This window comes from Buceros rhinoceros, unplaced genomic scaffold, assembly GCF_000710305.1.
Source record: "Buceros rhinoceros silvestris isolate BGI_N320 unplaced genomic scaffold, ASM71030v1 scaffold31867, whole genome shotgun sequence".
NCBI lineage: Eukaryota > Metazoa > Chordata > Aves > Bucerotiformes > Bucerotidae > Buceros > Buceros rhinoceros.
This window is the reverse complement of record NW_010423375.1, coordinates 1-15442: the sequence shown is the minus strand read 5'-3', so window position 1 is coordinate 15442 and position 15442 is coordinate 1. Positions and strand designations below refer to the sequence as shown.

The window sequence follows — 15442 nt, the reverse complement described above, 5'->3', positions numbered from 1 at the left end:
CTTTTCCCCGCCCACAGGGCGGGTTCCGCCTGGCCCGAGGGAAACCAGCTGCCCGCCAGCGAAGGGCAGCGGGAAAGGCCCCGGAACGGCTGCGCAGAGGAGGGAGAGGTGTTATCTGTCTTGTAATCGCTTTAAAGATTCGTGAAACGTTACTTCCTCCCCCCTCAACTCAGTCAGGGCTCCTTCTATAATAAAAGCCAAGGTAGTGCTTCCACCTGCTCTGCCTGTCCAAATCCAGTCTCATCACCCTGGTGCAAAATACAGAAACACTACACGAGTGTCATATGGTGTATTCAATTTTTCGAAGCAGCAACATTACATTTCGGTTTTTCCAACACTGATATTTTCCCCACAGCCACCAACATTCAACAGCTGAAAAAACAAAACAAAACAAGTAAAAAATGAAGAAATACCCCATTCAATCACCGTCTGCATTGCTGCACCGGGAGCTAGAAACTGCTCTATTGCTGACTTACCAGTTACACCTCGGCACTAAAGCACTCTAAGGTCGAGTCCAGTACACTTCAATACTTCGGTAAGTCTTTCTGCAAAACTGCCCCTTGGTTTCTCTGAGAGGAAAAGACAGTCTAGGAAATATACACGCACGGCTTCAGAAGTTCCAGAGACGGCAGGGACTAGCTCTTAGGAGTGCATTCTGTTTATGGTATATTTTCATGGGGGGAATAACTGGTGAAGAAATTTCTTGTTTCCTTCAGTAAAACAGTATGACGATTTTTACAATTTTAACTTTAGAAGACAACCAAAATTATAATTACTAGTACATAATTTTCTTTCACGTTACTTATAATCAGCTATTATGATGCTTACGTCACCATATCATAAAATAATCTCAATCTTCTCTAAAACTTCTTCTTACAACATGGAAATAATGATACATTCAAAATAAAAACATGGTAGTTATATACATAACAGCATACTGAAACAAATACAAGATTTCCAATAACTTTATTTAGACACTTTGTGTTTTCCTTGTCTGTTTTGACAGATGGATGAAAGAGCAGAAGCTGTCCTGCATTCATGTCCACAGCAGAATACGAGCTGGAGAAAAGTGCAGTCAGCATTCTCCATTAATCGGCATGACAACACTATTTTGATTTGCTTGTGCTACGCTTATGTACACTAACGCCTGTGGGAGAGGGCTGCAAGCGAAAGGGAAAGTACTAGTAGGAGCGAATAGCAGGTGGGACGGATGAGCAGTCTTCTTCATTCAAGGTTCTGTCGATCACAGGTCTGTATTTCAAGGTAACCTAAAGGAAAAGGGAACAAAGAATTTTAAGACAAGACTATCAGGAATGACCAAATAACACAGACAACTGATAGTCTTAATCGACGTTAAGCTAATTTCTCCATTATACTTTTCCTTCCACAGAAAGTGAACAGTTAGTAACCTACAAGGAACATTTAAGTTCCACTGAGTTATCACTGTCTGAATTCCTCAGAAGCAAAGCCTGACCAGAGATGGTATCAAATGACTACTATTTTGGACAAAGTAAAGTTTTGGCTAAGATTGCTAGTTCCTTAAGCTAAAAAAGTCTTAAGAGATAGAGAATCCAACAGATCAGTCGGGAGAAGAACTGTGTCACTATCTTTTTGTCTTCAGCAGCTATTTAGGAAGAGAAGTGTTCTCACTCATCCTCAAACTGGGCTTCAAGGAAGCAGGGACTGGGGGAGAGAAAACAAAGGATTCAGAGAATGGGATACAAAAACACCACTCGGATTTTTATAGGGTAAGACTTCAGTTTTATCTTTGAAATACCATAAAAACTTTATGCTAATTGCCAACAACAGGTTTTGCCACCATCAGAGGAAAAGAAAACCATATTTGAACTAGTCTGATAGACGGGGAAAAAACAATTGCAGCTCAAATTGCAGTCACTTCCCAAAGATCAATAGTGACTTCTCTCAGTTACTGTTCAACAACAGAATAAATGTTCAATTTTTTTTCCTCTAAGTACACTAAACTACACCAGGTATCTCAGATTTGTGATATTGTCCATGAGGGCAACTGTCTGTTGACTGTGAGAAAGACCCTCCAAGCATCAGGTTCAATGTACCTTCCCAGACGGGATGTCCACGTACGAAAGGGTGTGCTTTCTCCAGTGCTCTTCAAACGGCTTCCGCTGCTGGCCTTGGAGTGGTTTAGAATAGTCAAACTCATCTACCCGTACCTAAGGAGAAAATCAGGTTATACAGACCAGAAATTATATCTGCAAATCACTTTACAACCACATGATTAGCTGCATTCCAATTACAACTGTAACACAGTGCATCTCCTAATAGCCAGCAAGCTTTATCGTAACACTGCCCACGTCAAATTTTAAATACTAAGGCTTAACAAGGGCTTTAAGATAATGTTCCTGGCATAGGACAACTATTCCTATTGAATCCCTGTTCATGCACTCATGACCCTGTTATTACTATAGTCTGGTTTAGACCTCCCTAATCACATGGAACAAGGCTTCTCTCAAGAACGTTCCTCAGTGTTGCATGTACTGGACATTTTATATTTGACAAATAATAAACAGATAAAACAGAGCAGAAGGAACTCCAAACTACTACACTAACCTTCACTCAAGACTCTGAAGACTGTACTTTGAGGAAATTACAATTTAAAAATAATCCATCCAAGGACACAAAACAAGGAAATTCAATCCTACATCTAGGTCACAAAAAATATTAATACCTTATAGTCTTCTCTGGCATGAGCACCCCGGGACTCTTTGCGAGCCTCAGCACCATAAATGGTTTGTAGAGCACAAAGCATCAGGTTTTGCAGTTCGAGGGTCTCCACCAAGTCAGTGTTCCACACAATACCTAGTAAAATATGACAATAGTATGGAAGGTGTTCTGCAAACAAGTTATTCCTCAATTTACTTCTGTCATATTGCTGATACTTAGAATCGAACTCGCCAGTGCTCTGTCTACAGTGCAGTCTCAGTACTCTGCGATTCTGAAATACTCCCTGTTGCCTGCAAGGCTCAGTAATGATTCCTACACCCTAACAGTCGTAATGCACATTAGGGAAATCCAGTAGTTCCAGGTGTCCCGGTTGTGTGTGTACTACTGAGACAAAAAAGAATCACGAGACCATGATTCTTGCCCATTTTGTATCGTACCTACAACTCAGGCCCCATACCTCATTTTGGATCACAAGATCTGGCTAGATGGCAGCAGCTTAAGAAGATTCCTTACAACAGGGGAATCCAGACAACAGAGCATTCCCTTCCTCCCCATACTCAGAGAGAGTTACACAAGGTTCTTCTTCATTTAAGTATCTCCAAGGTGGACTCAAGTTCACTTACATGAATGTATCTTCATTTTGCCCCCTACGTTCTAAGCTACTGTAACAACTCTTCTTGATGCTTGGTGAGAGCTGACCAAGAAAGCCTGTGTTAGGGTACACGTCCAATAGCAGTAGTTGGAGAAGAATACGCAAGGTGAGTGGACAAAAGGTGTATCGTCGGTAGTCATTAATTAACCAAGTTCTCCCAAGATACAGTGCAAGACATGACAGTATCTGTATGCAGCACTAGATGCTCAGCCTAAGAATGAAAACTGAGCGTTCAGCCTATGAATACTACTGCTGCCTTTCTGCAGATTCCTGGCCTTTTCACAAGATACTTAACCAAGTTCGTCTTAGTATTCCAACAACATCACATCACGTTTTGAGAGAACAGCAGTTACTACCTCATACAGTTAAATCGGATTTCGGTCTCTGCTTTTTGAAAGAGTATGCAACCAGAAAATGACCGGTAAGATCAAGAACTTTACCAATTACCATGTTTAGCAAGTAGGGCTCTACAAAAATATTGTGAAGGATTCAAAATAGCCGAAGTTTCAAGAAATACATAAGAAGGTTTACAGAACAAAAAAATCCAGAAAACCCCAAATACTCTTCCCAAAGAATACTCTAGCCAAGATTATTCTCTGCTATCAAATTACCTCTGTCAAATGTCTTCAGATGAGCCAGATCGCTATAAATCTGGCTAAGTTTTTCACAGCCTTCTTGGAGTACAGAACCAGTACGAAAAACAGCAGCATGGTTTTGCATTGCCTGCAAGAGAGTAAACCAAAATCAGTTTTATATGCTGCACATGCATAATATCCCACACGACTTCATTAGCTCCAGAGCTCAATACAAAGTTCTTTTGACTTGAAGGACGTCTGCAGCCTGAAGAAAAAAACCATTCTTCTGTTCACTCCAAACAGAGGAAACGCCACTCTGTGTGCAGCAAAGGTGGTACCAGTTTTATTAATTTCTTCTTCCTTTCATGGTTACTCCTCTTGGCTAGTTTACCCCCTGTGTCACAATCTCCTCACGCTGCTTTTTACTTCTGCAAAGTAAAGCCTGAAGTGTACTTCCAAATGGGACCGAACCACCTCCATCGCTTGCAGCTTCTCCCACCTTATACGCAAGAGCTTCACCACACCTACCTTCTGCATGTTAAGTCGCACTTCTGAAGTCCTTATGGTTCCGTTAGCAAATCTTAATTTGTCAAGATTAGCAACTGACTCTTCACCAGCATTTGGTTTAATGGAGGGAACTGGCTCTCCTAAGAAGAAAGTTTCAGTAAATTTAGTAGGTTGGGCTTGGTTTTCGTTTCTGGTAGTTTCATAGACCAGCAACTACAAAAAGTTAGATCTGACTAAAACACAATCTGTTTTTGACCCCTGAGGTACAGGTTCACTATAAATTTCCTCAACTTCCACCAAAAGTATCCATGCATTTAAAAAAAAAAAGAATTCTCGGTGGAATACATGAATCACATTCTTTCCTGTGACAGTTTGTAGAATATTCATAGGTTTGGTTAAATTCAACTGTTAATTCCTTACAAACAGCACTTGATGCAAATTCTTCTAAGTTATGGAAGAAGTTTGTGGCTCCTTACCACCTTCTCCTGTACTTTCCTTGTCTCCTCATTCCCAAACCTCCCGCCCTCTTCTGGATCTGTTAAGGGACCAGTCAATAAGCTTGCCAGTTACACAAGTGTGCATCTTGCCTCTAATACTGGAGCCCATCTGCTACTGAGTAACAAATCAAACATAGCATCTTAGCAGCACACTTAATCTCACATGTGGCTTTTTATTCAGACTAATAAAAAACACCTCAAACTCAAAGGAGCCACAGAAAGATCCAAATAAATGTTTGCACAAAGCCAGAGCCAATAAGCACTGTTAGGTCTAAGCTGATTCTACCAGGAACCATCACTCTGCATACACTTTGCGCAGTCAGGCTGAAGAAACAAACCGTCTCATTAATTCGGACATTAAGCAATGAGAAAACAGATGAGTGCTACTGATCTTCAGCTGCACGGACAACGCAACTGCCTCAACAGCATTATGTTGGGTTTTGGAGGGGGTTGGTTGGTAGGTTTTCTCAGGGCAGTAACTGCGGCTGAACCACCTTATCTGAAAATAATATTCAGCACTGATAACTCACGTATAGGGAATGAGATGTTACAATTTTTAGTTTCTATCTCTTTTCACTCGTTGATATATAAGTTGGACTGCACATGCAAGGTGGCAGCAGATTCCACTATACAAAAGTGCCAAGTGTAAGACAGACCACATTTTGATGTGGAAGATGCAGCACAGGCTGTAGAGAAGTCAGTCTTCATATCCAGTATTCTGTTTTGCTAATTTGTGAAAAATCTCAACTGTTTTTGCCACTAGCATTGACCCAATTCTATTTTTATGAAGATGAACTCACAAAGTGAATGCTAATGTCAAACATTTGCATAGCAAAGAACATGCCTATAAAAAAGCATAAACACTGATTTCTGCCTTTTCTAACAAATGAGAGTCTATGTCTAACGTTCTGAATTTGTTTTACATAGCAACAACTCTTTGTTGGACAGAAATGTAATCACAAAGGCAAATATCTCTAAAAATAATGAGTGAAACTGTGAGACTTACCAGGCTTGCACGTCTCTGCAATAGTAAGGGCACAAGCACGACCAAAGACCACCAAATCCAGAAGTGAGTTTGCTCCAAGCCGATTTGCGCCATGGACAGATGCAGAGGCTGCTTCCCCACAAGCATATAAACCAGGTACCACTTTATCCTCACCATTCACATGTGTGATCACCTATCATTTCACACAGTCCATTAATACTCATTCTTAAACAGTTCATAACAGTGCAAAACCCCTTACTGGCAAAGGCCATGTGCACGTAAGGATGAAACACAGCGATCTACAGTTTTCTCCAATTCTAAAACCATTAAATACCTTCGTTCTAAAGGGTAGGTGGCAATATTATGTAAATACAGATGGCACTAAAAGATTTCTTTCCTTATGCTTATGGAGAGTAGCTGGTGCCGTTTCATCACAATTCTGCAGCAAGCCAGAAATGTACAAGAGTCTGATCTGCACACATTTCTAAGGGAAAATTTTACATAAAAAAAATTAACAACTAGAATACATTGGAACAGAAAAATTCAGCTGACACCATCACACTGACTTCTAACTAGAGTGAGCTGTAGGAATCTGCTTTAGTGTAGAAATTACATGAGGTACAGAGAATTAATATACATTAACTTGAGTTACAGACTGTGACAGAGCCCTAGTTTGATCTTTGTTCAACTATACTATCCTCAACTTGATAAACAGGGAATTGTTATCAGACTTCACTTCAGATGTTGGAACTCAATCTCCACATGGACTCAGATTGTGTGCTTTAAGTACTGTGACATCATTATTATAGTATTAATTATCCTTATATTTCTGAAAAACATCATTAAAGCTTTTGTATTTGGGAAATTTTATTATTACAATAAAAAAAATAATGCTGGAAGTGATGCATTATTACTTACCTGTCCTTTGTAGTTAGTAGGAATACCTCCCATGTTGTAATGCACAGTAGGCAGAACAGGAATAGGCTCTTTAGTGACATCAACTCCAGCAAATATCATAGCTGTTTCTGAAATTCCTGGGAGACGAGTTGCTAGCTGCTGTGGTGGTAAGTGGTGCAACTGCAAGTATACATGGTCTTTTTCAGGACCACAACCCCTACCAAAAAAAAAAGTGTACATTGGAATACGTAACAGGAATTCTGCAAACACCAGTACTATTTCTAATCAAACGTTTCATTTGTAGAGAAAAATAATTTATTGAAAGGTTATCGAACAAAAATTAATATCAGGTATATTTGAAAACGCTATTGAACTTGTCAGAATTTAAGGACCTTTTTCACTTCTCAGCTTTCTTCTCACAATAATTCACAGTATTTAAGACTTTTAAACTACTGTATCTCTGAAAAATATGTAAAAATTGAAGATAATTAGTCAAGACAGCAAAGCATAAAAGTATTTCCATTGTTTGCAGTAAGAGCATATACATTAAATTACTTGAGCAACTGTCTCTAGATGCACAAAATGAAAACAAGAGACTCCTAATGTCTTGTCTTCCCTTTCAGTATCATTAGGAATTAGCAAAATTTCTGCCCCACATGCCACATTCAGCTAACAGCTATTAAAGCTCACTCCCATGATTTATCAGGTGTTTATCAAATGAACTATAGTACTGTATTATAGTATGATAAAGTATTCTGCAGCTTTGTTAAGAGTATTTAACTAACCTTCCTTCACGGATTTCTATGGTCATAGATCGAGACACTACATCCCTGGAAGCCAGATCCTTAGCAACAGGTGCATATCTCTCCATAAATCTTTCACCTTGACTGTTAATTAGAATACCTCCCTCTCCACGACATCCTTCTGTTATGAGGCAGCCAGCCCCATAGATACCTGTCAAGAAAGAAAATACCATTAAATGAGATATTCTCTAAACAGTTTCATTATCAGGATGACCGGGACTGAATAAACAAGATTGTCTTAAAATAATCCAAATAAGTCACAGGAGTAGATTTTATTACACCCTAATTATACCACTAGGAACTGTACCCCAAGATTGCTTACAATCAAGTTATTGTTATTCCTTTCAAACACTCTGCCCAAAAGGTAAGCAAGTTTGGTTTGGAACAGCCACAGTATCTAAAATATTAGAACTGAAAGATCTGCACCCATCAATACATAAGGAGAATTTTACAAAGATTTTATAGACCTTCAGCAAGTTGTTCAAGATTTTTAACTAAACCAGAAGCTTATTATCTCAAGGCCAGTTTGCTCATCTTTGTTCTCCCTTCTCCTGTGCTAAGGCAGAACAGGATGGCTTCAAATCATGTGTTATCTCAAAGCTTACTCGGTCTTCTGTTAGAGAAGGCAGGCCTACCTGTTAGCTTTCAGCACTGGTCATCACAAAAGACAAAAATGCCAACTAACTCCTGCACTTGATAATTATGTTAAAAGCTGCAGAATTACCGCACATGCAATGAAGCTTCTTTGACCAGAAAAACCTTAGCTAAGCCAAATGAACATTGGATCTCTGATATAACAATGACAACTTTGTAAAATTGAGTAATTAAAAAAAAATCACCACGTATGAGGAGTTAAAACATTAAACTAGCTACAAAAAAAAACCAACCAAACTTACTTTTTAGTTTGTGACCACTGTTGTCCAATCTTGTGCTATAAAAGCACAGTCCTAAATACATCTTTACCTCAACTACCCCACTTCCACAAAAGATTCCAGTATATAATTCCCTAACAATTGCATCTATTCTGTTGATTCTGTAAAATATTAAAGGGTTTGATATTAGATAAAGGCAAAAAGAAACATAAGCTTAAGAGGTCAAGTGGTTTCAGCTTGGAATTCATAAAACCTGTTAGTATTGTAAAGACATCACCTCAAAATATTTAACACTGGTCTTTAAATTGGAACATCTGAAAACCTCTCTCATATTGTAAGTCTTACTCAGATTTACATTCAACAGCAACTGCAGACAAGTCTGAACACGGTCACAAGCAACTAATGAAGTGCTGCAGAAAAGTGCAAACTGACTTGAGCACCCTTTAAAACAAAAAAAGAATGTATTTAACTCATATTAAAAGTAACGTGGTAGGTATTATTCCATATTCTGTACCTGTAGGGTGGAACTGTACAAATTCTAAGTCCTGGCAAGGAAGTCCTGCTCGTGTGACCATAGCAGTGCCATCACCCGTACTGGTATGAGCAGACGTGCAACTGAAGTAAGTGCGGCCGTACCCACTACAGAACACAAAAGTTAACAGAATTAGCAGGGGGGGAAATATTTAAAAATAAATAAAAATCACTAGAACATACCACTCAACTATGCTGTTTGCAGAACAGCGGAAATAGAGCAGAGGGTTAATAAGCAAGATGCATAAATGTTGCCATCTCCTGTACTAAGTTCAAGCAAAAGAAAATAAAATTGGTATTGCCCTGTTATGCTCAACCTCATTTGAAAAACAGCTGGTGACAGAAGGTGCAAGAAAAAAAAATTCCAAACCAGGACAGTTAGAAGCCTTTTTACCAGAAAAAAGTTACTTCAGAAGTTCTCTCAATCCAATACCATCAGACTTCATTCAAACTATTACTAGCAGCTGTATAAAAACAGCACATAACAATGGTCCACATCCTTGATACGGCCCTGATTTTATATTCTTAGATTTCAAATCTTAGTTGTCTAAAATTAGGTGTTAAACATTAATTCTTACGCTTGAAACATACAGGTTAGCTTCTAATGTTACTGAGAACTGCCAATATACCAAACTTAAGGATAAACTCGGTCTACATATTGAATGTACCTCAAAGTACACAAGTATGAAAAAAGTCCTGGCTTTAATAAAGCCAAATTATGTAGGCAAACTAAATATTTTTCCCTGACAGATATGTTCATAAATATGTTGCATACTGACACAGGCAGGAGACAGCCTTAAGCAGCAAAAGACTAATACATACAGTATTCTAATAAACATACAAACCTTTTGCAACCAAGTAATGTTAAGTTACACTCATCTGATAATTTTGCCCTACAACAACCAGACTTACAATGCCGGTATCTTAACAGAATAGATTGTTTCCCACAGAAAACTCAGAACCCAACAGATATATACACATGTGGGTAGCACTGCAATAATGTCTGCTGTAAACGGCATGTTTTAAAACAGCCAACACCATTTGGACCATATCTACTGCTCTTAACACATTCCAACTCTGTGTCATTGTTATAGAATTCAAAGTTAGCCCTCGTACTAAATTTATACTTGGCCACAAAATTAGTATGTGCCTTCTTTCAGAGGGAATAACTGAATTCAGTTATATTACTTTCAATGAAAGCAGGGTGGGTGGGGGGGAGGGAAGATGAACATACAAATTACAGTTTTTAAGCCAACATATGACCTCCACACTGTAGATTCAAATACTCATACAGACACACAGACTTCCAGCTAGTAGCACTTTCAAGTTTCTGTCCTTCCTCATAAAGATTACATTACCCTGTGGCAATGACTGTGTTCTTTGCTCTAAAACGATGTATAGTGCCATCTTCTATGCAAAGGGCAATAACACCACGACATTCTCCATTTTCCATAAGGAGGTCCAAGGCAAAATATTCAACAAAGTAGCTTGTATCGTATCTTAGAGACTGGAGGAAAATAAAAAAAAAAGAACTTTAAGAAAAATCCAGAAACCAAAGTATCCTCTCTTCAAAACCGTCAATGCACATGAGCTGTATCATGATAAAAACCACCCCCACCATTAGGGAAGCCAGTTTCCTCACAAATTTTTAAAAAAATTTGCTAATGAATATATTCTAGCTTAAAGAGACAAGTCTCTCTGAGAAGTCATAGCTAGTCAGCAAGACTTGTTACTTCCCTCTACATTTCACAACATAGAGGGGAAAAAAAGCCTCTACTTTAGTCAGCTGCGGTGATGGATACATGTACAAGCACGTTACACTTCACCTCTCACAGAGAGGTGGAATACGTCTCCAGGAGCTATACTACACCAGCAGAAGCAGTGGGCATCGAGTCAAACATTCTTTCATGCCCTCCAGGATCAGACTAGTGTTTGGCAGCACCGAGCGTTTGTATTGCAGCAGCATATATATCGCAAACCTGAAGGGGAACAATTAGCTAGCTACTAAGTAAATAAAAAACCATTAGCTACTAGGTACTTAATTTCACTTTTCAAGTAGCTTACTACCATTTTAAAAAAACCCACATCTTCTCTTCAGTTATGGTTTGTAGAGTTGATAGGAACAGATGCTGGAACACCAGTCACTTCTTGCCACAGACCAAGCTCAGAAATGCACTGTAGGCCTTCATGCATTTACACCTCTTGTTTCCCCCTGCTCCCTGATTGAAAATGAGGGAAACAAATCACTGCCTTCTGTCTCCTTACAGAGTTCCCTAATGCTGCTGTGTCAGATTTTGTTTTTCTAAGTTTTTTGCAGAAGGTTTACGTAAGTTCTCTTTGGGTCTAGTTAACAGATGCAAAAGCATTAGAAGTGTAGTACTACTACAGAGCACAAAGCTAACAGTGAACACTAATTAACATCTGTTGTCTTCATGAGAGCCATTATAATTACTATATTTCAATTTATTCTCTCTGCATACTCCTGACAAAAAACAAGCATCACCTAGGCCACATCATTCCACGCTGCCTCAGGAAGGAAGGAAATCCAGAATTGTTATCAGTCATTCCCGTGGATTCCTCATTCATATGTAAACAGTTACATGTCTTGGGTTTTTTAGTTTGAAACCGGGGGGGAATTTTGCCCCTCCCCAGACTCCACGGGAAAAAAAAAAATACCATTCACTGCAAATACAAAAACACATAGTAAGTTTACTTTGGCTGCTTACCCTGCCATACAGAGTATGTAATAATGAGTGTCCTGTCCTGTCTGCAACACAACAGCACCTGTGAGCCTGTCCTCCTTTTCCAAACTGAAGACTCTGTCCACCAAACGCACGCTGATAGATTTTTCCTTCTTCAGTTCTGCTGAATGGCATGCCATAGTTTTCCAGCTGTTGAGTCCAAATACAAGCATCAGAAATTCTTGCACATAGCAATCCAACAATGTGTTTTACTGTGCTGCTAGTAAGGAGATCTCTTTGGAAGCTAGTCTGTGTCATAAATACTTAGAGCGGACATCAGTTCCAGTGAGTCTCACCTCTATCACCGCAGCTGGGGCTTGCTCAGTCATATAGTGTATGGCATCCTGGTCACCCAGCCAATCCGAACCTTTCACTGTGTCATAGAAATGCCACCTCCAGTTATCATCCTCCATGTTTCCCAGAGCAGCATTGATCCCTCCCTGAAAAGGAAAACCCATTTTCCTGGAATTACATTACTGAAGTTTTAGTAGGATTTCCTCATTTCTGTTAAAAATCACACACCATTTACGCCTCTGCGCACAAGAAATACAGTGAAGTCAGATTTCACGGGGTATGAAAAACCTGTGCAATTTATCAGATTCACAATGGCTCTTACCTTGCTCTGTTCTGTGTAACACCAGGAGCTGCGAAGTTACATTGAATATAGTGAAAAAGCACTAAATATACACTGCCCTCCAAAACAGTTTCAACTAAAAGGAAGCGTAGCATTGGAATGTGATGTTCATGTGCACATCCAGAACCGCTTTCTGTCAGTAGGCATTTTTTAACCACTGTTCTACCTCATTTCTCACCTGCGCAGCAACAGTATGAGATCTGGTGGGAAACAGCTTTGTAACACACGCCGTATTAAATCCAGCTTCTGACAAACCAAACGCAGCCCGCAGCCCTGCTCCTCCTGCACCCACAACAACTGCATCGAATTCATGGTCCACTACTGGATACTGTGTAGAAATCTGGAAAAACACATCTGTTCGTTACGATCACAAATATTTCAAGCTAGGTGAAACTTAAGTTTCATGGAGACACAAGCAGTTTAGGTTTAACATTCTTAACAGACTCTTGCAGAGAATGTTACATCTGTTAGGTCTCTTGGGTGGAAACTATCATTAAAAAAAGCCATGCATTTCAGCAACTCAATCTCACCACCGACTTGGACACAATACTCCACTAAAAGCCAAGTACTTGTTGTTTCATGTCCCTCAAGCATTGCATGCACTACCTAACCCGTTACTCAAGACATAAAGAAGTACAAACATACCGAATCAGAAACCTTCGTAGAAGCATTTTTCTTTCCGTAGACTGTGAAGTGTAAGTTGCGTGCAAGAGTCTGGCAAGCTGCTGGCCACTACAGAAAGAAGTCAAGACACCTGTTATGGAACAAATGTTTCCACAAGGAAGACCTTCATCATTCTTGGTTACCCTATAAGAAACTACTTCTTACCACTGATACCACATCTAGGAGAATATCATATCAAGGTATTTTAGAGCTACATGCGATGAAATTCTGACATTCCAGAAAAAAAAATATTTTGACTGGATGAGAGAACAGCCAAGTAACAGGGTGTTACAGACTATCTGTTATTTACTTCACTAGCTCTAACCAGTCTCTACCACATAAATCCTCCATGTCTTGGAACATGGTATTCCTTCTTCACACCATTCAGAAAACCATACCTAACTGAGCATGTATGATTGATGAGAACGGCAACTCAAAGCCATACTAGTGACCTGTGCAGTGACACCAGCACTTTCCTATCTGAAATACATCCTAAACTGTACTGAAGTGATATTTGCCTTTTCCATCTACTGTTATATTCATAGTTCAATCACCCTATAATTTGCTAACAAGCAGGTTTTCCATCCCTATAACTTCCAAACATTCACCTTTCCACCCACCCCTAAGCTGAGCTTCAGCACGCTTTCCTTGACCTAGTTATATTTCTCATACTAGTTTCCTCAAATTATCTTCTTGCATAACAGTGACTTCAACATGCTAACACACTTCAGCCTTTTACAGCCATCTCTAAATTTAACACCTATTCCTAAGGACTTCTACGAGTACCCTCCTCCAGACAGTTACTCTCCTCTTTCCACCGTGATGTATTATCATGCTTTGGGGCAATTCCATGTGTATCTTAATTCCTGTATTAATCATCTTCATTATATTCCACATACAGAATCAGATCAACTAGTTCACTGACAGCCACATGAAACCTAAGTATCAGATGTAACATATGTGCAAAACAGCTCTCCCAACAATCACAGCTCAAGCTAAAGCAGAATGTCCTCTCTGCAACAAAACTGCTCTCACAGGCCTGAGTGCAACTCAAGTTGCACCAGCAGAACTCTCATGGACACGTGTCCTGGTTTGTGTCAGAACAAAACTAATGCTGTTCAGTGGTTTTACTTTCCAGCTCAGCCTCTTGTAACTAACTGCACCTTCTGAAGTTAACAGCATATTTGTGCAGACAGTGTCTGCTTCTAGAGGTGACAGTGCTTGATGTTTACAGTTACTGCCAGGGACTGGGATGCAGAATTTACTGCTGCTGTTTTGCTTTCCAAGATGTTCCAGCAACAGCACAGGTCTTTTTACTGCAATAAATTATTTCTTATAGGTATTCTTATACTTTTAGTTATTGCATAAAGCACTTCAAAGAAAATCTCTACTGTATGTAAAGAGAGCACAGAAGGAACAGGCTTGTACAGGCTCAGTATTGCTTAAAGAAAACGCAGATGACTAAGGGGAAAACACAACACCAAAAAACATCCCCAAAAGCTATAAACTGTGGTTATGCCCTAAAGCCCCAAAAGACACTGACTCATTTTTTTTCTGCCCTCAGAGTAAACAGCCTGCTCTAATAGCCAGTCAGAATTATGCTGCAATGTCTCGCAACTAATTTTCTTTTAAAAATATTTTTTATTTTCTGAAGTCGCTATAAACACTTATCAAACATATTTTGCACCAGAAGACTATGGAAAAGCAGACTGCTTTTCTTTTCACATCTAGGCTTCCACGAAACAGCTTCCAGAACTGCTATTCTCATCCACAGGCACTATTTTTGTTAAAGCTACACGTAAGAATTTCTGCTGCCACTAAGTTTTGTTCGGAACAAGTCCCAACAGAAGTCCACAAAGCATAAAGAGATGTTACACTATATTTGAAAGAAACACTGATTACACTAATCCTGAATTGTTATGCTGCCAGGAACATCACGGCCCTTATGAAATTAAAGGTCCAATGAGGGCCAGTTCACTGCCGTCTAAAAGATGACAACAGTCTTACAGTCCTTCTCCCTCTCAGTCAGTTGTCTTTCCTGCACTTGCTTTATAAGACAGGGACAACTACAGCTTCATTTACAGGGTCCTTCTCCCACACAACTATTTTTTGCCATCCTAAACTCATTAAGGACACACATGATAAGAACTGTGAAAAGAAAATGGAATCTCCCACATCTCCACGGAGAAAAACAAACCTTCATCAAGGCCTGCTTATAGTTCACATAGAGCAAAACTGTCAAACGTTTGAGAAGCATGTCCTGGGAACAACTGCTACCACATTGAAGCAATATGCAGATATACATTTCCCATGCAGGTCCAGAAGAAGCCAGCAATAAGCTTTCCACCCAGGAGCTGGGACTTGAAGGTGCTGTACCTGCCAGAC

General features: G+C 39.5%; 1 protein-coding gene across 1 annotated transcript; it reads right to left on the bottom strand.

The window, feature by feature from the left end:
* Positions 1–1101: 1101 nt before the first annotated feature.
* Positions 1102–13121, bottom strand: SDHA (succinate dehydrogenase complex, subunit A, flavoprotein (Fp)). Its single transcript, XM_010140402.1, has 14 exons — positions 13040–13121; positions 12573–12734; positions 12057–12200; positions 11746–11910; positions 10378–10526; positions 9003–9127; positions 7599–7767; positions 6835–7030; positions 5938–6109; positions 4456–4574; positions 3964–4075; positions 2705–2835; positions 2076–2189; positions 1102–1268 (listed from the first exon to the last, which is right to left on the bottom strand). The coding sequence occupies exons 3-14, from the start codon at positions 12171–12173 to the stop codon at positions 1182–1184; spliced, it is 1656 nt and encodes a 551-aa protein (XP_010138704.1). The 5' UTR covers positions 12174–12200; positions 12573–12734; positions 13040–13121; the 3' UTR covers positions 1102–1181.
* Positions 13122–15442: the final 2321 nt, after the last annotated feature.